The sequence below is a fragment of the Lytechinus pictus genome, chromosome 5, assembly GCF_037042905.1.
Source record: "Lytechinus pictus isolate F3 Inbred chromosome 5, Lp3.0, whole genome shotgun sequence".
Lineage (NCBI taxonomy): Eukaryota > Metazoa > Echinodermata > Echinoidea > Temnopleuroida > Toxopneustidae > Lytechinus > Lytechinus pictus.
This window is the reverse complement of record NC_087249.1, coordinates 36,620,821-36,643,755: the sequence shown is the minus strand read 5'-3', so window position 1 is coordinate 36,643,755 and position 22,935 is coordinate 36,620,821. Positions and strand designations below refer to the sequence as shown.

Sequence of the window (22,935 nt, the reverse complement as noted above, 5' to 3'; positions counted from 1 at the left end):
ATGAAACTCTTGGAGCAAGTTAGCTTTTGTGAAAGCAGAAAAATCAAAGAATAAGATCAACAAAAGTTTGAGTAAAATAGGACTAGCAATAGAAGAGTTATGAGCATTTGAATGTCGAGATCACTAATGCTATGGAGATCCTCACATTGGCAATGCGACCAAGATCTATGATGTCACAGATGAAGAACTCTCCCCTTTTGGACACTGAAAATATACCCCAAAACATCTCTTTTTGCTCATTCTAATCATATGACAAACGATTCATCAATGATATAATGTTGTGAAACCTCTGTACTTGTCCTCTCATAAAGAGAACACCTCACCTTGTGATAGACTCTATAAAAGTGAGAATATAAGTGAAATAAGTACTAAAGTAATGAGGGAGTTGTACGTTTGTGACATCACAGATCTTGGTCGCATTGCCAATGGGAGGATCTACATGGCATTAGTGATCTCAATATTCAAATGCTCATAACTTTCTTATTATTCATTCAATCTTCCTCAAACTTTCAACAATATGTTTCTTTGATTTTTCTCTTTGATATGGATTCAGCTGGTTTCAAGGGTTTCATTCTCCTTTAAGGAAAAGTTGAACAGTTTCTTCACACTTTGGAGAGTTCTAATTTATATTACTATTCATCCAAAAATTGAAGTGACTTTACTGAATTGATTTCATGTTTGATTATATCAGCTTATTAAGCTTTGTGACATACGGGACAAATGTGTGATGTACGGGACACACCATACTTAATACGTAGGATTTGTATGTAATTCTAATTAGGGATGTTTTTCAATGAGAAGAAAACATAAAGTGAATTGAGATAAATTATATTATATCAGTGGTTGAATATTGGTAAAAGGATGATAATAAAGTTATTTGTAATAAATAAGAAAGGTGCATATATTAGCATACTTATTAACATATGTCTTGTGTAATTAAAGTAGAAATATATTGCAAATCCTAAAAATTGAGAATTATATATCAAATAAAGGGAGAAAATAAGAAGAACACGATGGTGTACATCAGTTATCATGGAGACTGATGAAACTGATAGTTTAAAGTTCTCTCTCTGAGTGCTTCAAACACGCAGAATTGCGTCCGCGATATTGGGGATTGTTGATGATGCGTATGAGTGTACGAGAGACGTGATTGGCTCTCTTACGTCAAGCTCCACTTGCATGCAAAACCTGTTGCGAGGGTACATTTTCTCCACAAGGTCACTGAATACTTCGATCACAAAATGAAAGAATACCCAGAAGTTTATCTAAATTTGGATTTTCAAATTGATGATTTGAAGATGAGGAGATCGATGATGAAGTTTCTAGCTCTACTGAGCAACAAAGTGACGTGGATGAAGGTAAATTAAGGGAATTAAGCCGATGATGATGAGTCGGACAATTCAACTTGCATGCCGATTCGCTACCAACTCATGCAGTTGCTAGCTGCATCGCGGGCCAAAATAAATCCATGAAACTGAATTCCAGCATGACCATATCCAGACAGAGTCTCTTCCCTCTATCAGCATAATTTACTCTCAAGAAGGAAAATGATGATATAACTACTTACAAACAAGTGAATATATCCGAACCTGAAGGCAAATCAACTCAACGAATAGCAGCAGACGATATGCACCGACAATGAACTTCACGTGGCTCTAGTTCTGTTAGATGAAACTTCTGTCTCATTATTTTGACAAAATTACAGAACTCGGGGAATTATTTTTCTATATAAAAATATAGGAACACCTGGTACTATTTTTAAAATTACGATAAAACCTTTTTTGAAGCAAAAAGTTGAGTTGGCTTGTGTATTAAGTGAACAGTAGAGGGCTAAGACGGGAGCCTTGCGGGATTCTGAAAGGTACTGAGAAAATTTCAGAAACAGTTTCATCAATCTGGATCCGCTGACATCTGTCATTTAAATATGATTCTATCCAGTCAAGTACTACACCCTTAATACCAAAATATTTGTTTAATGTATGCAATAGGTTAGTATGATCAATGGTATCGATTGCGCTACTAAGATCTAATAAAAGTTATAAGGTGACTTAAGGTGACTCATCCATAGCCATGAGAATATCACTCTTAATTCTTAACAGTGTCGTTTCAGTACTGTGATACTGCCTGTAGGCTGACTGATTGGAAGAAGAGAGTTGCGATCAAGGTGATTCATTTTTGCGTATATGCAGCACCTTCCACAAGCTTTGATACATATATACTTCAGATTACTTACAGGCCGAAGATTACAGAATTTTGTTTCCAAACCAGAATTTTTCAATAATGGTGTAACTTTAGCAATTTTCCATAGCGAAGGAAAATTATATGTTGTTACCTTGGCAACACGATTTCTGATACAGACAAAAATAGTCTTGCACATCTTTAACTCAAGACTAAATATGTGTGTGCCAAATTTTGAGGAGAATTGACCAGTTGAAAACTGATTAAGTAATTCAAATCACAAGATTTTCATCTAATTTTTGTTATTTTATTTGTTACTATGGCAACACAATTTTTTTATAAAGGCATAAAATATATTTTGCACATCTTCACATCAAGACTAATGTTTGTGCCACATTTCATGAGAATTGGTTAAAAACTGAGGTAGTAGTTGGAACTGCAAGATTTATACATAATTTTTGCCCTACTATACTGTTACCATGGCAACACAAATTCCGACACATGCAAAAATGTGTCTTGCACATCTTTACCTCAAGACTTATGTCTGTGGCAAACATCATGAGAAATGGTTGAAAAATTATAAACTTGTTAAAACCACAAATTTTCCACCTAATTTTCGTTATTTAATTTTATGTTGTTACCATGGCAACGCAATGTTTTATAAAGGCATAAAATATATTTTGCACATCTTCACATCAAGACTTATGTTTGTGCCACATTTCATGAGAATTGGTTAAAAACTGAGGAAGTAGTTGGAACTGCAAGATTTATACATAATTTTTGCCCTAATATACTGTTACCATGGCAACACAAATTCCGACACATGCAAAAAATGTGTCTTGCACATCTTTACCTCAAGACTTATGTCTGTGGCAAACATCATGAGAAATGGTTGAAAAATTATAAACTTGTTAAAACCACAAATTTTTCACCTAATTTTCGTTATTTAATATGTTGTTACCATGGCAACGCAATTTTTTATATAGGCATGAAATATGTTTTGCACATCTTCACATCAAGACTAATGTTTGTGCCACATTTCATGAGAATTGGTTAAAAACTGAGGAAGTAGTTGGAATAGCAAGATTTATGCATAATTTTTGCCATAATATACTGTTACCATGGCAACACAATTTCCGACACATGCAAAAATGTGTCTTGCACATATTTTCCTCAAATCCAATGTGTGAGCCAACTTTCATGAGAATTGGTAGAAAACTGTGAAATATTTTAAACGGCAAAATTTAGGCCATAATATACTGTTACCATGGCAACACAATTTCTGGAAGAAAAAAAATTCTTACACCTCCTTACCTTAAGACCAATATGTGTTCCAAATTTCATGAAAATCGGTTTAAAACTGAGGAAGTAGCTCAAAATGCAATATAGTCATACATTTGTTGGCCATGATTTGTTGGATTTAAACCAGGCTTAAACTACCCCCTGCGCGAGTTTAACTTTTTGAGGATTTATTACCACACTTAGACCAGGGTTGAATTCTCGCTACCCCAAATAGCGATTTCGCCGAGATCCGGGAAAAATCCCTGTAACGCGCATTGCATTATTGGATAGCTTTTCGGTATTACAACTTCCTGTTCGGAAGTCCAATGCACTGTTTTGCCATTCAGATCAACAGTGCCGTCATCCACAACACAACGTCGCTTTCGCTCGGAAAGTTCTTGATCACAACCCTCTCTTTCACGATACAGTTTAACAGCCTTTTCTGCTAAAGTCACTAATTCTGCCCGACGCTTTCCATTGCACGGTATTTCTCTGTCAGTTAAGATTTTTTTAAGTTCCGAAACTGATTTTTTTGTGGTCGACGAAAAATTGAACGGAATGAATGCTGTAGTGTACATATTTAGCGTCTAGTCGAATACGATCGTGATGTCAGGCCGGTCGCTAAATGCAAAAATTTAAGATATTCATTTTTTTGTTTTATTTTTTTACAACCAAATAAAAACATGAATAAAATTACTTTCCCGTGAAATATATTTTTTATTTTTATTTATAATTCAAATGGAATCAAAACTGACCAACTTAAATAAAAAGTATAATTTGTACATATTACGCTGATTGGCATCGATTTCAGCGTGGTGGAAAACTTGAGCGAGCACATTGAGATGTATACTAATAACACATCTCTATGGCGAGCCTGACTCTGAACCGGAAGTGGTGATGACGACCCGACGGAGTGAAAATTATCTCGTCTCGCGCATTATGAGATTTTTGTTCCTATTTGGGGTAGCGAGAATTAAACCTTATTTACATCAATAACTGGGATATACTCATTTGATTTGTTGCTAGTTCATTACGATTAACTTGCACGCCGAATAAAAGTACACAATTTTTCCTGCGCGCGCGCAGCATCTCCCTACGCACGCACTATCCCAAGATCATCACGCGAAAAGGCGTCCATTTCCTCTTTTACTTTCGCCTGCCGCCGTGAGCAGACGTTAGCTAAGTACACTCCCACTTTTCTATAAAAAGTGTCCGTTGTTTACATATTTATCTATGTATTTACAGCCTATTTCAATCCTTTGCCTTTCGGCTATAGATTGATTTCATTTATATCATAGTGCATGGAGCATTCGTGTTATTATTCACGTTTTTCTTTAAATAAACTTGTGAGTTCCGAACGTCAGTTTCGTTTTCTCACAGACGGGTTGCCTCCGCTTCCCTTACCCGTAGCTCCGCGCACTATTCCTGCGTGCCGCAGGCATTGATACGACGCCAAATCTTTTTAATTCTTATTATTCTTGACTTGCACCTTTGCCTCGTCTTGAATTGAATTGATTTTATTCCTCCCCACAGCTTAGGCTATGGGACAGATAGGAGCGTCGTCCTTGTTTGTTCTCAAACTTGTTTTCAACTTGTTCCTTTGTGAGTTGGTTGATTGGCTCAATCAATCTTTTGTTTTTTGTTTGATTAATTGATTGATTGATTAATTAATGAATTAATTAATTGTTAATTAACCAATTGGTTAATTGTTTAATTATTAATTAATTTTAATAATTATTTTTGTATTGAATTTTTTTTTTTTTTTTTTTTAGACTTATTGTCTTAAAAAAAATTTTCTCTTAAAATTTTTTGGGAAGCCCCCGTTTTCTATTAGCGTCCTTTAAAAAAGTTTTCGCTAATGAGTTTTCGGCTTTCCAGTTTAAGGGAAGTAAGTTTTTACTTCTTCCTTTCAGATCAGCTCCTTTACTTATTTCTTTTGACCCTTGTCAAAAAAAAAAAAAAAAAAAAAAAAAAAAAAATTGTGTTTTTTTTTTCTTAGCTGATCCTTCTCTTCGTCCTTGGACTTAGACGTTTCTGTTTTTAATTAATTAACGTCATGTTTACGTGTAATTGATTAAAAAAAACTTTGTTTGATCTCATGTTTAAGAAGTCGATCCTGTTCTTCCGAAGTTATTAATTTTATTATTAATATTTCTGATAAGGATCTTGCTTTGTCACCTTTCTTGTCCACCCACCCCTCCGCCCCCTCTCTGTTTTCGACCCTCCTTTTGTTCTTTCAGCTAAGAACTTACCAGGTAGATGAGCTCTTTTGACTCATCTCCTGATGACTCCAAACCTGCCGCTGGGAGAGAACCAGACATGGTATTATTGTTCCCGTGATCAGCGGCGGTGAGTATGAGGGCAAGAGAGTGAGACCCTTTGCGATGGGCTCTATAAAGGGTGGAACCGTGGAGTTGCGTCCACGTGCCTTGGAAAAAGGAGGGTGGAACCGTGGAGTTGCGTCCACGTGCCCAAGAGGGTGGAACCGTGGAACCGCGCCCACGTACCCGAGCGTTTTAGGGTGGAACCGTGGCGCAGCGGCCACGTGCCTGAAAGGTGATAGCCAAGGCTCCCTCGACGGGACCTGAACCCATTTTGGGGAGTGTGGTACTAGTATAGAAAACTTCACTCCTCCAGGGCTGCTTTACCCACCAGCTATCGGGTCCATCAAGTCCGGGTTAAGAGCATGGGACTCTTTTCCCGGCACAGACTAGGCTCGATGCTTTGTCAGTCTCCTTCAGGGAGCATTAGCAAAGGGCTACCAGCCCCTAGTCGCTAGAGACACATGAGCTCGACTCCGTCATTCTCACGATTATCTGATCAGGGTGGAACTGTGGAATCGCGTCCACGTGCCCTTAAAGGTGGAACCGTGGAATTAGCGTTCATGTGCCTAAACGGCTTGATCAGATTTGGGTGATTTTTCTCATGCGAGATATCACGTCCCCCCTGTCTCTTGTGCCCTATTCTGCCCCCCCCCGGCGGGGGCCGCATAGAAGAGGAAGAAGAAGAAATTCTAGGTTGCTAACCCCGCTTCGCGGGCAGACCCTTTCTTTCTAATTCTTGTGCCGATGGTCAGGCGTCGTAACTTCATGTTACAACAGAACGCCCTCGAGCATCACGGATTTTTATCCTCATGCTCTCTGTCAGCTAAAACCGCCGTGTCAAACACCAGGCAGGTCAAGCAGACATTCGCCATCTCACACCTCGGAGAGTCACCGGCAATTTCATGATTCGCCGGCGCACGCACCTGCAAGGGAAATTCCCGCTAATACACAGGTGTTATCGACATACGGGCATCGCCCCCCATTATGTCACCAGACTCCCGATAATTGTGGGTCACGCGTCGCAACTCTCATGTTGCTTCACACGCCCACGAGCAGTGCGGGTAAATTCCCCCACGCTTCATGTCAGCTTCAGCCGCCGTGTCAAGCACCGGGCAGGCCAAGCAGACATTCGCCATCTCATACCTCGGAGAGTCACCGGCAATTTCATGATTCGCCGGCTCACGCACCTGCAAGGGAAATTCCCGCTAATACACAGGTGTTATCGACATACGGGCATCGTCCCCATTATGTCACCAGACTCCCGCTTCATGTCAGCTTTAGCCGCCGTGCTAAGCACCGTGCGGTTCAAGCAGTCACCTGCCCTCTTACGCCGGGCTTTTATTGAAACGCTGTTCACCTACACGGTGACCCCGTTTCCATGCAGGTGCTTCCAACATACGGCTTTCAAGCCAATATGTCGGCAAGCTCTCGATGACCGACGGCTGGACGTTGCATCCTTACAGGTTGCATCAACACGTCCCGAGCATTACGGGTTCTTACCCTCGTGTTCTCCGTCATTACAGACCGCCGCTACGCGACGGCTGGGCTTATCAACAGCCTCGCACCAGCCACCGGCCCTTTTCTTTGAAATTGCCGGCCCCTTTTCACCCGCACGGGTGTTTTCATGATATGCACAGGTGCTGCTGACGTATGGGTCTCACCCAGCAAGTCGGCAAGCCCTCGTATGTCGCTGGTTGGTCGCTGCAGCCGCTTGACTGTTTTCTGTCGGTCTTATTGCCGGTGACGGGCATTGAGCGGATTGATTTTCTCCCGCCAGCCCGCACTCCGGGGAGCCGTCGGCGAGTTCACCTGCATGGGTATCCCCCATTAATATGCAGGTACTCCCGAATTCGCCCTCTACGTCAAGCCTCACAGTTTGACCGGGCATCGCTTTCGGCAACGGCTCTTTCAGCGGTAACTCTCTCCATTCTACCCCCTAGGCGGGCCTGTAGATTGGAGGTAAGATTTTCTAACATACCGCATGCCTTCCTTCTCTCATGAGAATGTTTGGCTGTTTTTGAGAGGGCAACCTATCACGCCCGCGGACCGTCCGCCCAGGCGACGGGACCGTCAGCTTTTGGCCTGAACCTCACTTTCTATACGAAAGTAAGGGTGCCCTGTCTTTACTTTTAACTCCTTCTCTTCCTTGCAAGGTTAGAGTCAGGGCTAGTACAGACACCCGTCCTCCAGCGATCGCCGCTGTAGTGAGGGCGACTCCGATATTAGCACCATCACCGCTCAGCGGTATGTCTCACTATCTCGTAGCTCTGCCGAGCTTATGAGCATAAATATCGGATCTGAATGTCACGGCGATTAATAGTTCTCCTATACTTAATAATCGCTATGCCTTCACCACCCGGTGCATTATGGTTATTTTGTAACCTATTTGTCTCGTATTCGGGCGGCTCGTGCGAGCCCTGCCCGAGCTGCCATCATCGGTCGTCCCCCCGGACCCCGCCGGCAGCACCCGCACCGAACGCCCGGAGGGAATCGGCTATTTATACGCCAGATACCCCTCCTGTTGACATTCACAACTTGTTCCCCGAGTCTTTCCCGGTCGGGTAAGCATCATCTTGGTGGAAAGAAACAGCCATATATCTCTTTAGATTGTCGGCTGTGTGCGTGCGTTCAGGCTTGTTTCAAACCCCAGGTTTTTTCTGTCGGCATTTCTATGCCTACTTCCTGGACGCACCCACCGTGCCGGGTCGGCGAGTTCACACCAAACTGTCCGCCACCAGGCCATCGGTCGAGCTCAAACAGTCTATCCGATAGACTGCCCTCTATGTGGGTCAAGCTTGCGGGCGTCTCCGCCGCTTCCTCGTGTGGAGTGGGCTACGGTCGATGCATTTACCGTGCCCGTGTGTCGAGTTGTCTTCTTTTTAGAAGCTTTTTCAATCGGCACACTTGAGTCGCCTCGCAGGCTGCTTTCATCCTCCTTCCATGCTATGTATGTGACCATGGTCACTGCGTGACCGAGGATGATGTAATCGTGGTGGATATACATTTATGTATAAAATGTATACGTGTGTGTATGCATACTTATGCCTGTCTAACCACGATCACCACGACCCGCTTTCTCTCGGGCCGACTGTGGATGAGTCCCTCCATGAAAGTGATTTACTTCACTGGAGTTCTTCTTTTTAGAAGCATAGATTCTCATCCCCCTCTGCTTAGGGCGTCATTTTTGCCGCCCCCCGCAGTTTCTCGGAACTCCTTATCTTACCGATATCGGACTGTTCCATGCTGTTGCAACCGGCGCCGGCGGTGCTTGCCTTTGCGATCACCAGAGAAACCAGGCCTTGTGGCTGTTTTCGTAAACAACTGGTTCTCATCGCAGACTGAGGGAAATATTGGTGATTATTTTCCTCAAGTCGCCTTTCTCCTCCGCTTGTTTCGTCAAGCGAGGACTTAGACACTCTTAGCCAGTTTCCGTCCCTAACCTTGATAGGACAGGGTCGTTGTTACCTCACTCGATTCCATCGGGAACGTAACTGTTGAGGTATCATGTCTGGCGTTGTCTGTTGGTTCAGAACATCTTGACCGACATCTCTTGATCATCGTTTACACGTAAGATCATGACAGAGGCATTGTTCGCCAGCTCATCTCTGGCGTACGCTTGCTGCGACTAGGGATTACTCCGCTCAGCGGACATCCATCGTAGCCTAGTCTTACGGACCCTCTCGGCGATGGTGGCTTCAGCCAAACCACCACCCACCTCTCCCGCCGCGGGCACTGCACCCTCGGGCGGGTGATTTATTTAGTACGGGACAAAAGGGATCCGCTGTCTATCACACTTATTATGTCGTGATGCGTGCCGCGTTTTTCTCCGACACGCCCGTTTGAGCTGCTTTGACCAGACTGTTCTATTCTACATAGACAGCAGGTCCGTGGCATTTTCTTTTAACAGAATGGCACTCAGTCGCCTTTCTCGACACATTGACTGCCTTACGAGTGGTTTACTTCAACCTTACTCTCTGTCGTTCCATGTCCTTTTCGGACCGCTGGAAACGTCCTGCCACAGCTCTCTATCAGAATTCTGCAGATGTTCTGCCCTCACGCATTTGAGACAGATATCGAATTCTGGGCGCCTTCTCCCACGCGGGGGCTTCTGAGTTATCTCGCATTCCTTACGTTTGCATGGTTGCGGCTTGGCTTAAATTATTAAGCCGGTGACTTGACCGTGGCTTTTATTAGCCCCGCTGTCGCCTTCTCAGATTGATTGATGGATCACTTACTGAACCGTACAAGTTTCAGTCTTCCGATCACGATTCTTGTCGAAATTTTCAACAAAATCGGATCGTTTTTTGATCATCGGCAATTATCATCCCTCCGGTTACGGATGATTAATACCTTCAATCCGAATCTTACAACCTCTTAAGTTTTTCTCAAACGTTGAGCTTGTATGGCTTAGTCCGTCATGGCACCTGTCGGTCGTTCTTGACGCTTGACTAACTCCCTCTTGGGTCGGTTTTCAGGGTATCTTTTGTCTGTCTATCAGTCGAGATCCCTCCTGTATCTGTTTATATATAACCATTTACAGTACAAAGCTTTGCATACTTATGCATTGCTCCCGGACCGTTGCCGGGATAGGCTTAGATTAGGTGTTACTTCTAACCCTCGTCTTTGTTTGCCATTCTTCAGACAATCCCCAACTCTGTGCAGTTGGTTGTTTTGTCGCGCGAGCCGTTTGCGGCAGCTTCTCGAGACATCTTCTCACGCTGGATTGTTGAAACGATCAAGTCAGTTGGTGATGATGTTCTCCTTCTGACACTAGGCCGAGGGCCCATGATATTATAGTATCATTCTTCTTGGGCTCTTTCTATGGAATCGTCGTATACGACATCTTGAGGACCGCCTTTTTGGCGCTCTTCTAATTCCTTGTCCTTAAGGACCTTTCTTCACATGAGGCCTTATTTACCTCCTCTGTCCTTAAGGCAGCGGCCTTTCGTGTCTTCATCTCCCTATTTTTGTACGCACTTTCTTAGTCTAGACATGCCTCCCTTCACGTTGAATCCGTGTTGGTCTAACAAATCAAATGAGTATATCCCAGTTATTGATGTAAATTATGAAAATACTTACCATGATTTTCTTATTTACGAGATAACTGGATATACTCATTTGAACCCTCCCACCGACCCCTCGCCTTACGTGGCAACATGTCTTGCGTTTAGGCTAATGAGAGGAAATGGACGCCTTTTTGCGTGATGATCTTGGGATAGTGCGTGCGTAGGGAGATGCTGCGCGCGCGCAGGAAAAATTGTGTACTTTTATTCGGCGTGCAAGTTAATCGTAATGAACTAGCAACAAATCAAATGAGTATATCCAGTTATCTCGTAAATACGAAAATCATGGTAAGTATTTTCATAGCTATCGGAATACGAAACTTAAACCTAGGTTTAGATATGGCAGTTTATTACCACACTTAGACTAGGGTTAAGTTAAACCACACTATCAGAATACGGGCCCTTATGTCTAAAGATTTCTGCACTAAATGTACTTTAGATGGTGCAAGGAGGAGTCTGTTCCATTAGAAGCATCTCGAGACGAAATTTGCTGACTTTCCATGCTTTATGATAAAAATTTTCTATGATTCACAGACGGTTTGCCGTGATAAATCTGTTTCTTCTATAATGTTACGGAAGACTTGACAATCAAAACTGTTTCTTTTTAGCAGTAGGAGTAGGACATATCTTCGGGGAAGGAGCAAGGTGAGACTTATTTTCCCATGCACCATTATTGGTGAAGAACCAACAAGAATCATCACACATGCTGAAATCATCACATACGTTGGATTTCTTTGTTCTCCATGACTCTGTGAGCAAGTTTAAACTATGGTGGTCTTTTAAGGTCCTTAGGGGTACTTTATAGGACTTGAAATCTGAACTCTTCAGAGCATATCTGTGTGAGTTTCTGCACTCCATTTGGAACAGTTTCTCACTGGATTGTGAGTGCTAGGTGCGATAAATTAGCTGGACAAGACCATTCCCCTTTATGGAAGGACGTTGTACTGCCTTCCTCAAGTTCCTTTTTATTATTAGGGAGGATAGGTTTCTAGATTGGTATCTGATTAAATCAAACAGACTTTTGCTTCAGATCAGAGACTTTTTCTTCAGATCATCTTTTTCTTCAGCTCTATATTAGCTTTATCCCTCTTTACAGGGTTGTTCCGGCTGATGCTGTGTCACTGTTGATTGTTGAGGCAGTGAAATCTGCTGGTAATCCTGGCAGTTTCATGGGCCTTCTTCAAGGTCTTATTGAAGGGTGTACCCATGCAGGTTATAATGATACCGGCATATTGGATACATTACCTCTCAGATGTACTTGGGGACGAATCAACTTTTTCCAAGGGTCACCTGGTCCGGTCTCCGACACTATATAGCGTGACTATATTATATGATCTATGATTTTTATTGTTATACAGTAACTGCTGGTTTACCATGTTCACTCTTACAGGTAAATTGTCTTAAGTAATATGCACAGTTGGACTGTAAGGGTTTATTTGCCTTGCCTTTGGCTTATTGATGTCTTGCCTTCGGCATAGTATTGCCTTTGGCATATTGATGCTTTGCCCACCTCCCAGTTGTTTCCGTGGGAATCTGGCATTTAAGGGAATAGGTAAGTATGGCGTATCTGAAGTAGATTATGTTGTTCAGTAGTGAACACCATATCTACGAAGTAGCCATACTTACCTATGCTACCCTCCCACCTCCACTCTTTTCTGTATCTGACGTTCGTTCGCCTTCAGAAAGAGGAAGTGAGCCGCGCACGATAGGTATTTATAGTGAAGCGGGGTTTCCCACCTTATCGTGCGGGGCTCTAGTCTGCATTGCAGACTCTTCTCCTTTTATAGGAGAAATTTGTTTTTGCCGGTGTATTCGAGCGTGGCAATCGAATGGCATTTAAGGGAATAGGCTTGTATGGCTACTTCGTAGATATGGTGTTCACTACTGAACAACATAATTTGTTGATATTGAGGAGTAAAAGTTGGACATTTTAAGCAATTTTGTAATTGTGAATAGGATGCATGGATTAATATATGTTTAACAATTAATTCAAGCACAGATCACAATCCTATTTTTTGATAAACTGTCAAGTAAAAAGGGGATTTTAAGTAGTTATGTAGAAATATACATAATTCACAAATGAAAATGCGAATGCACAGCGCAAACTAAAAACGTCGATATTCACACCATAAAACGGACATTTTACAGAGCATTAAAAAAAGTCAATTTGTAAATCCAAATAATGAAAGCCTGATGTTCGAACTGAAATATATTTTTGCATATATTGACTTCAAATCTTGATATTTTAACCAACATTTTAGCCTATACAGTGCGTCCCACAAAAAACGAAACCGAGATTTAGCGATGATTTAAAATAACTTCATCATAAATACAATAGAAAAATGACCTACCAATGTAAAGCTTAAAATCTACTCTTTCATATGAAATTACTTAGATTATTCCTCATTCACGCACGAGTGAGCAAAAACAATTTGAAGAAAAAAAAACAAACACATGCCTAAAAAGTTTGATATCTGCTCTTTTATTTGATACACTGTACCTTAATCACAGAAAATGGTCAAGAAGAAAAAAAATTATGTTCCCTCAAAACAATGCTTGTATTTCCATAATTTCATTAAATATGTTTTCACTTGTTTCCCACAGAAGTTATTGCACGGTGAAGTGTCGAGAGTCGAGTGAGGATGAACGCTAGCCTGTAAAACCTCTTCATTTTATGAAATTATTGAAATTCAAGCCTTATTTCAAATAACCAGAACTTTGTTATTTCTTGACCATTTTTTGTAATTGAGCTATCATATCAAAAAGCAGATATTGAACTTTTTAAAAATATGGTTTTCTTTTTGAAACCCAGATACAGCCGGCAAAGCATGACGAAAAACCTCCATTTGAGAACACTATACCCCAGTTTTTCTCAATCAATTCTCTTATCCAAGTAGGACAAACCCTACTGCCCCAAGCATGCAATGTAAGTATCAAAACACCTGTTTCTTGACCTCGGTCCGAAGATAACACAACAGCCCGAGCGCGGTCCGTACAGGGAATGCCGCCATTTTTTATTCACTTACTTTCCTTATTTCGAGGTTGATTTTCTTCGTTCGAAATTGAAAATGGACTAACATTGAATTTCTGAATACAATATGCCTTTGAAAGCGTGATTAAATATCGAATACAATTATTTCATTCCGAAGGTCCTTCTACAGGCAGAGAAGTCTTACGTAATAGCACAGCTGTTGTTTATCATTTCGTCTTTGGTACACACCATTGGCGATGATCACCAGTCGTTCTTAAAGTCGCTCTAAACTTACGAGCAGGTTTATGAAACGGCCCCCAGGGCTTGGAAATGTTTCAAACACGAAATGGGGTCTAATACCGCAGTTTGCAATCTGAACTGCGGTCTTTCCCCAAACGGGGTTTTGACGTAATGGAGACTTTTTGGTATCCCCTCTCCAAATTGTTTTTGCTCACTCTTGCGTTACTGAGAAATAATTTGAATAATTTCAGGTGAAAGGGGAGATTCTAAGCTTTACAATGGTAGGTCATTTTTTATCCCGCCTGCATAGCATAGCGAGATTATAGGCGCCGCTTTTCCGACGGCAGCGGCAGCGTCATCAACATTGAAATCCTAACCAAGATTAAGTTTTTGAAATGTCATCATAACTTAGAAAGTATATGGACCTAGTTCATGAAACTTGGACATAAAGGTAATCAAGTATTACTGAACATCCTGCCTAAGTTTCGGGTCACATGACCAAGGTCAAAGGTCATTTAGGGTCAATGAACTTAGACTATGATGGGGGAATCAATATCGAAATCTTAACCAAGGTTAAGTTTTTGAAATATTGTCATAACTTCGAAAGTATATGAACCTACTTCATAAAACGTAGACATAAAGGTAATAGTGTATCACTGAAGATCCTGCCTGAGTTTCAGGTCACATGATTAAGGTCAAAGGTCACTTACGGTCAACGAACTTTGGTCATGTTAGGGTTATTTGAGGAATTGTCATCATAACTTGAAAATTTTATTGATTTAGTTCATGAAACTTGGACATAAGAGCAACCATGTATCCTTGAATATCATGTGCGAGTTTCAGGTCACATGATTAAGGTCAAAGGTCACTTAGGGTCAACGAACTTTGGCAATGTTGGGGTTATTTGAGGAATTGTCATCATAACTTTGAAATTTTATGGATCTAGTACATGAAACTTGGACATAAGAGCAATCAAGTATCCTTGAACATCCTGTGCGAATTTCAGGTCACCTGACCAATGTCAAAGGTCATTTAGGGTCAACAAACTTTGGTAATGTTGGGGGTATTTGTTGAATTGTCATCATAACTTTAAAGTCTATGGATCTTGTTCATGAAACATGGACATACGAGCAGCAGTGTATCCCTGAATACCCTGTATGCATTTCAGGAACATGGCCAAGATCAAAGGTCATTTGAAGGTCAATGAACTCTGGCCGTGTTAGGACTATGTGTTGAATTGGCATCATAACTAAGGAAATTTATGGATCTAGCTCATGAAACATCGACATAAGGATGATCAAGTATGAATGATTGTTTTGTACATGTCTTAGGTCACGCGATCATGGTCAAAGGTCATTTTGGGTCAATGGGCATAATTTCCCTTTTTTTTCCTTTTTTTGTGCCACCAATGGGGGGGGGGGGGTGGCAGGCCCGTCGGCCCCCTGGATCCGCCTATGCAAACAGTTGCATTAAATTATTTGTTATGCATGGCTGATACACATTACAGTAAACTATCATTGAAAGATTAAAGATCAATTAAGCCATCTTTATTCAAATACTGTATTACTGCTACAAAAGAAAGAAAAAAAAAGTCTGTGTGGTTTCCCTTTCATTCTCGCAAAGCAGGATGTTGATAGTGACCGCAGGGCTAGGTTCATTTCATTCTGACTCCATTGTCAAAAAGGGCTCACTTGTGGGGGATTTTAAAGGGAGAGATTACTAGGCCTGGGAGTAAACATCGATTGATCGAATGGTTTGAATAAGCAGCTGCAGACCAGGGGCAATTACAAAAAAAAAATTGCCCCCGGCTCACGGGCTTTTTACAGGAACAGAGGGCAATTTAAAAAATATATATAACGGTGAACCACACCGCAAATTTGTTTATAGTAAGCGCAGCTCCTGCAATTTTTTAATTAGTACATGAATAGCATGCTAAGTATTAGGCTTATTCAAACAGTTAAGAAATCAGATTTAAATGTTTAAGTATTTTGACACCCTCACTCCACATCCCCTTTACAACCACACACACATGGGCTTTTTCATCTTTAATGAACCACGAACAATGAACCCCCCCCCAAAAAAAAATCTAAATGAATGAATAAAATAAAAATATAAAAAAAGAGAGAGAGATGGAGAAAGAGAATTCAGATAAAATAGTAATAAATTTAGAAAAAAAAAATTTAGGTTTTTTTCATGGTTAGAATCACGGGTGTGGGTGAGTGTTCGTGTGTGATTGTGACTGTGAGGTGCACTTGGATTGCATATAAATTATGTTAAAGAAATGAAGAAATGAAATCAATATCTAACTCAGTCTATTCAAATTCCAGCACATAGCTACAGGCTAATGTACATGTATTGTAGGTTCATGTACATGTACCTTTAAGTTATTTGAAAAAGCAGATCTCCACAGAAAATGCCTTTCATTCTGGGAGAGTCTAAATTCGGTGAAAATGTATTCATTAATAACTTAAATATTTATCACAATGAAGAAATCATAAAGTTTTTTGACAGTTTTCAAAAATTAACATGAAATCTAAACTCTATCTGAAACGGAAAATCAACATCACTTAGGCCATTACTGATAGAATTCTTAGATGGAGCCTTGTTTGATGATCTATTGTCTGATATTTACCCCTCTCCAAGAAAGAAATTGAAAAGCTATAATTCACAACTATAAGCTAAGTGATTTTGGATTATTAAGGCTCCGTTTTGACAAGCAAAGTCGGCGACTGTGAGGATAAAAGACTTGCACATCATATGTGCTGTGAACAGGGATTTATCTCCTGTGCAATTCAAATAACTATATCGCAGAATTGTTATATCCCAACTGGAAATGTGTGCATTAGAAATTGCACATGGTGAAGTATGGAAAAACCGCTACCGGAAGCACGCGCGCACATGTATTACAGAAAAAAAAGACTGACGTAGCTCACTTTTTATGGTGCAGAAAAAAAGACGCACTTGGCAATTTAAAACTGTGCTTATCGTTAATTGAAAGTTACTTGATTTTGGCTTTTCAGATATTTAAATTACATGTATGATATGGCTTCACTGCTCACTCACGGCGAGCGCAATTACCTGGAAAATATTTGCGCCCGGTCGCTTTATGGGCGCAATTGATGGCTTTATGAGCGAGAATTTGCACTCAGCGCCCGCTTATTTCAAGGCTTGTTCGAATGGCTTGCCGCCGATTGCTAATCGATCAGCAAAATTTACACTAATCAAATGTTCGGCAGATCCCGATTAGACACTTGGAATAACTCGATTACTCAAGTAATAGTACCAAAATGACAGATAACAATGATAAAAATTGTTTTTAAATATTTGATACAGTTTTGAAAAATAACGTTACCGATATAATTTTTCAAAAATGAACAATGATTGTATCACATTCACAGTTAAACACCAACCTCAAAGAGGTCCGAAAATGTTAATCCCACCCGGCCTTGCATGCCCTCGATACACAATGTATGTTGTTGCATAGGTGTATATAACTCTAGATGGTTGCATCATGAAGCTATTAAGAGATATAGCTTCATGGTTGCATGTCTGTGTGCTTAAAACAGAAAGTACATACACACATACACAACGAGCTGACTTGAGCCGATATGTGTTTGGACATTCGATGGCCAATGAAACTTTTGGGAGACAAAGAAAGAAGCCAGTGGCATACCATTAAGGTCGTGACTCCAGAAAAAAATTGACCCCTCCCCATCTCTGTGTGTGGGTGTGTTTGTGTGTGTGTGAGAGAGAGAGAAAGATAGTGGTGGAAGCAATAATTCTTTCATATTTCAAAACAATCCATTCTGCCAGGCCCCTCCCCCACTCACACAATCAAAATAACATTCCAACATGCGCCATCACCTAATTCAAGATGTTGACTAGTCTCCCAAAACAGACCCAGTTATAGGTTCAAATGATAAGAAATTGTAATTCTGAGAGGTAATTCTAATGAAAAATATTTTGCAAAATATATTTAACATCATGGGCAGTACCACAGGTGAGGGTTTGGGCATGGTGTGGGCAATGGATGAAATTTTACAATAAGTAAAAAGCACCACATGCATATCTGTCTCAAAGAATATTTCATGAATGTGTTGTTTACAGAGACTTAAATTGGACCCAAGACTGTAGGCTGATTCATTCTTATGCAGGGGTGTTGCACTTGGAGGGATGCATAATACAAGCATTGATTTGGGATGGATATTTCATGGGAACAATCAAGTGAAAGTTTTAATCTCATTTCATATAGTTTCTTTTGAATAGTAGAAATCAAAGAGAAGGGGGAATAAAAGGCTTACTCTAATTTATAAGAAACAGATGGGCGATTCCACACTAGAACTTCAAAAATATCATAAATATCAACATGCCTTCAATAAGTCATAAGTAGTGTAATATTTTACTATGATACCTAAATTTTATGAAAATTATGAGTTTTAACCAAAAGTGAAGTCAGATATAGTTTTTTTGGGGGGAGACAATGGAATTTTCAATTTTCAATAATTTTGCTAATTAAATAGTCAAGTACAAACACTGCCTAAAACGATATTGACAAATCACGAACAGATTTAAAATATTGCAGGTCAATGGAATAATGTATCATTGATGGTTCCAAATATAATATCTACAACATATTCATGATCCATAATAGGGGCAGCCCTGATTTTTCCGAACCTATTTTTGGCAATGTCTCGTACAACACATGAAATTGCAAAAGTTTTTCCTACAATTTTATTTTTGATGATGCAATTTCACAATATCAGTTTCTCTATCTTTGACCCATGGGTGATCGATTTATCCCATAAGGATCTAATTACTGCCCTTCATTTTTCAATAATTGTCCTATTAAAAGTTGTCCTGAACGACACAGTGAGTGTCGTACGGGACATGTCCCGTACGACACACAATATATATTGCATTTAATTGCAGGATTTGGATTCAGAAACTAGAAAAAGTAGGCCTGTTTTATTTTAAGTAATTAATTTGACATAAAATGAACTGAAAAAGTACTTTTTTATCTCCATAGAACATGAAATAGGTGATTCTAACCATTTTAATTGACTTCATGTAGGCGTATTCTTTTGTGAATCTCTTCACCTATAAACTGGTGATTTTCACTGGTCAGAGCAGGTTAATTTCTTTGACATTGAGCATGAAAAGAAAATCTTTATAATTGATTCACCCTAGCCTGGAAGATGACTTCCTCTTGCATGCTAATGTGAAATTATTATAAGATGTAAAAAAATATATTTACATATCAATCATCTATTTGGACTTCCCTTGATGATCACTAATTTTTCATATACAGTATTGAAACTCCTTACTTTTTCAAGTTGTAAAAAATAATCTGGAAAATAAGACAAACCATGTTGTTAAAAAAAAATCTGGAAAATAAGACAAACCATATGGTTTCATGAAATGCAGAAAGGTTTGAAAAAGTAGAATTGCATTTCTTTAGAAAAAGTTGTGGAATTACAAGTGACATATATCATGTATATATACATTTTATGTGTAAAATCATAACATTTTAGCCCCATAATTTACACAAACAGTTTCATTCATTCATTGTTTAAATAGTGTATTGGAAATCATCAATTAGTTCACTAAAATATAACTTCACACAAAACCTCAAGTTTTTCAGCTTGTAAAAATGCTGTGAACCATTGTATGAAAAAATGATAATACATTGCTCCCGATTGTATATATTAAGGTTACTTAATTACATTGTCCTGAATGACTACTTATTAAATAGCATTTCATCAAAAAAGAAGAATTTATTTATTCATGAATGTTTATTTTGCTTTCTTTCAGAGATGTGTTTGTTCTTGGGTAATTAAATATCAATTTGAGTTCAGTTTCTATGAAAATTATCTGTCCAACTCACAGACTTCAGGTTTCTAAAAAAGCCACTTTTTCTGCGTCCGTACGACACATTACTATTTTAAATCTGTATTATACAGTATGTGAATTCAAGTCATGTTAAGTCTTGGTTTTCCTAACACTCTGGTAGTACTTGATGATCACCTTAAGTTACTGGAATATTTTTTTTTTTTCTTGTAAAAAAACTGTCAAAAGTTCTCTAAATGTCCCGTACGACACGTATGGAATCACCCAGATAGTACGCTACCCAAGATGTTCAATAATTGAAAAACCCTATTCAGGAGGTCTTCACAAGTAGGTCAACTATTGGCTTAGAAGACGTGATTCCTGACGAACAATAAAATGTTTTTTTAGGAAATAATCGAATGGTAAAATTGACATTCGTACCAGGCCTAGAGAATACCCAATTGTCGAGGATGACTAATGGGGATACTTTGATGTCTCGTTCCCTTTGAACATCTTTTTTCAACAAATTGTATCGAAGCTTTTTACGGTATCAGAAGAAAGCTTATGCCTCAATAATGTTAGTTTGGTAATCACATTTCAAGGGAGGAAAAGTCACAATAAATATGGAATAAAATGATGTTTATTATTGTCTTAAATATGATAACTCAATGTATTAAAAATGAAGTGTCATGAAAAATATTTTATACCCTAAAATTTCACAATATTTTTGTTATCAAGTATTGAAGAGTTATAGCAAGTTGATTTGGAAAACTCAATAACGGTGTACTAAGAATGTGTGTTCCTGAAATTCGTAGTCGGGACCCTGCTGAAATAATGTGGCAAAGGCAGGGATTTTAAGAGGCGCATAATGAACTTTAATCATCAACATGACAAAACATTTAATATAAGCTTGATTTTTTTAAACAGCATATTATGCTTTGATATTATACAACAGAATGGAGCAAACACATGATATGCCTGAAAACAAGTTTGATCGATAACAGACAAGATCAAGCAAATAAAAAAAAACAATAAAAAAAAACCATAAATTTTTAAGGGAAAAAAAAGGTGGCCTATCTCCATTATAACAGGTTCATATTTATAGAAAACAAAGACATGAACTATTTTACAAATATAATTTATCTAATTGGACCATGCGGTCATAGTAACTCGCTTTACACATTATACGCGATTGACATTCAAATAACACGTTTCAGTTTTCAGTTTGTTTTTATTTTTTCTCATTTCCAACAAAACAGTAGACAAAATCCATCATAAATACAGTTTTAACAATTGAAATGTAATAAAGAAACATGCAACACAATATATATATATATATATATATATATATATTCATCTAAATTATACTTTTGAAACTTAATATGGATCATGAAATATTTGTGGCTGAAAATAACATGCTGGAAATGGAGAGGTCCACTGTGAAGCTATGCTGGTAAATCAGGACCCCTCAAAACAAATTATTCATTAATATTAAATTACATAATTAAAATAATGAAAGTGACCTAAAGAGGGGAAGAAAATTGTGAAATAAACAATAACATGATGCATGAAATTAGTAATTTACGAAGAATAACAAGGGGAGACGATGAGGAGAACATATCTGCATATGGACTAAAATAAGAAAATGTTTCACAGGTGATGTATAACGAGTATGAAGTAAACGCGCAAAGGAAACGGATCAAAGTGTATGCCTGGTTGAGCAGTGGTGACGAGTTCTTCGATACCAACAATAATAACAATGACAGTAATAAAAGAGATAATATGTTGATGATATTGATAATCACAATAATAGTTGACACAACGAAACCATCAGAACCCCCCACCCCATGGTTTTAGATCTGACTTTTTCTTACAATAATTAGGTAGAACATGCATGACATTTTCATTTCTTTGATGAAGATATAAATCCCTTGTATAATCAAGAAGTTTCTATAACCTCGGTATAATCACGGAAATTAAAACCAAATTCAACATCGCTGTTGTCTTGCCGCGATCGCACATGCCCTACTTGACTACTGTTCTCAGCACAGCGGTTGAAGCCTCCTCATTGGTCAATCGTTTCACCTTTTTGTCAAGCAGTTGCTAGGGCATTTCGGTTAGCATAGTGGTGATAAAGTAGATTTTTTGCGTTCAAAGGCTAATAGCCACCTTTCGCAATCCTCACGGACGATAATATTAGGGTCCCCTAACACAAAAAGTTAACGCTTAATCATACACTTGATTTTTAAGATTGATTGTACATTATAGTCAATAGAATCAAACATAGAAAACTTCTCTACAATCAATGCTAAGCTTTGTGTTACAGGGGTGTTACAGGCCCTACAGATCTGCTTTTCGTGTGCAAAATTCTTTTCCGCGTCACCCGCACCATACATGCATGTACATTACGACTGATGGTCATCATTGTATATGCCCCCTGAGTCAGTGGCGAGCCTCTACTATGACAGCTGGCTGGAGATATTCAAAATGCAGGGCCTACAATAGATTATGACATGGATAAGAAAGTGGTTTTTCAAACAAATCGAGTACATATTGAGTAAGGAAAAAGTTACTGAATTAAGGCTTAGATATAGATCATTAGTCCATCGAATCGATATTGCATTTAATGTGGATTATTGGTGGATCACTGGCAATTGATTCCATGGGTCAGATCACCTCTCCCATGTCCCCAGCCGAAACCATTTCGCATGCGTTGATATGTACACGGCATAGGCAATAGGCCTAAACATGCTAAACGCGTCTGAACAACAGTCAAATTTTCGGGGGTTTTTCTTTTGCCTACTCCTACACAAACGATACGTCTCTAGCACACAATGTAATGGGCATTATGTTTTACTTTCCCCAGAAATGGGGGATTAAATTCTAATTCCCGGGGGACCACTTCCATTGATAAGTGGATACCAGGCGCGACCATGGGGTTTCGAAAAGCACCCTAAACAAGGGAAGCAAGTCTTTTCCAGATTATGAAAATGCATCTCTTATCAAGTATTTAGCTAGTGAAACCCTACAAGTATTGAAAACATATCCTCCT

General features: G+C 39.3%; 1 protein-coding gene across 1 annotated transcript in view; it reads left to right on the top strand.

Annotated features, from left to right (window-relative positions):
* Positions 1–21,265: 21,265 nt before the first annotated feature.
* LOC135154176 (uncharacterized) overlaps positions 21,266–22,935 on the top strand; it is a 96,228-nt gene continuing 94,558 nt past the window's right edge. Inside the window, exon 1 of the mRNA XM_064099484.1 lies at positions 21,266–21,336. Coding sequence (XP_063955554.1) covers positions 21,266–21,336 — 71 coding nt within the window. The remainder of the gene's footprint in view (positions 21,337–22,935) is intronic.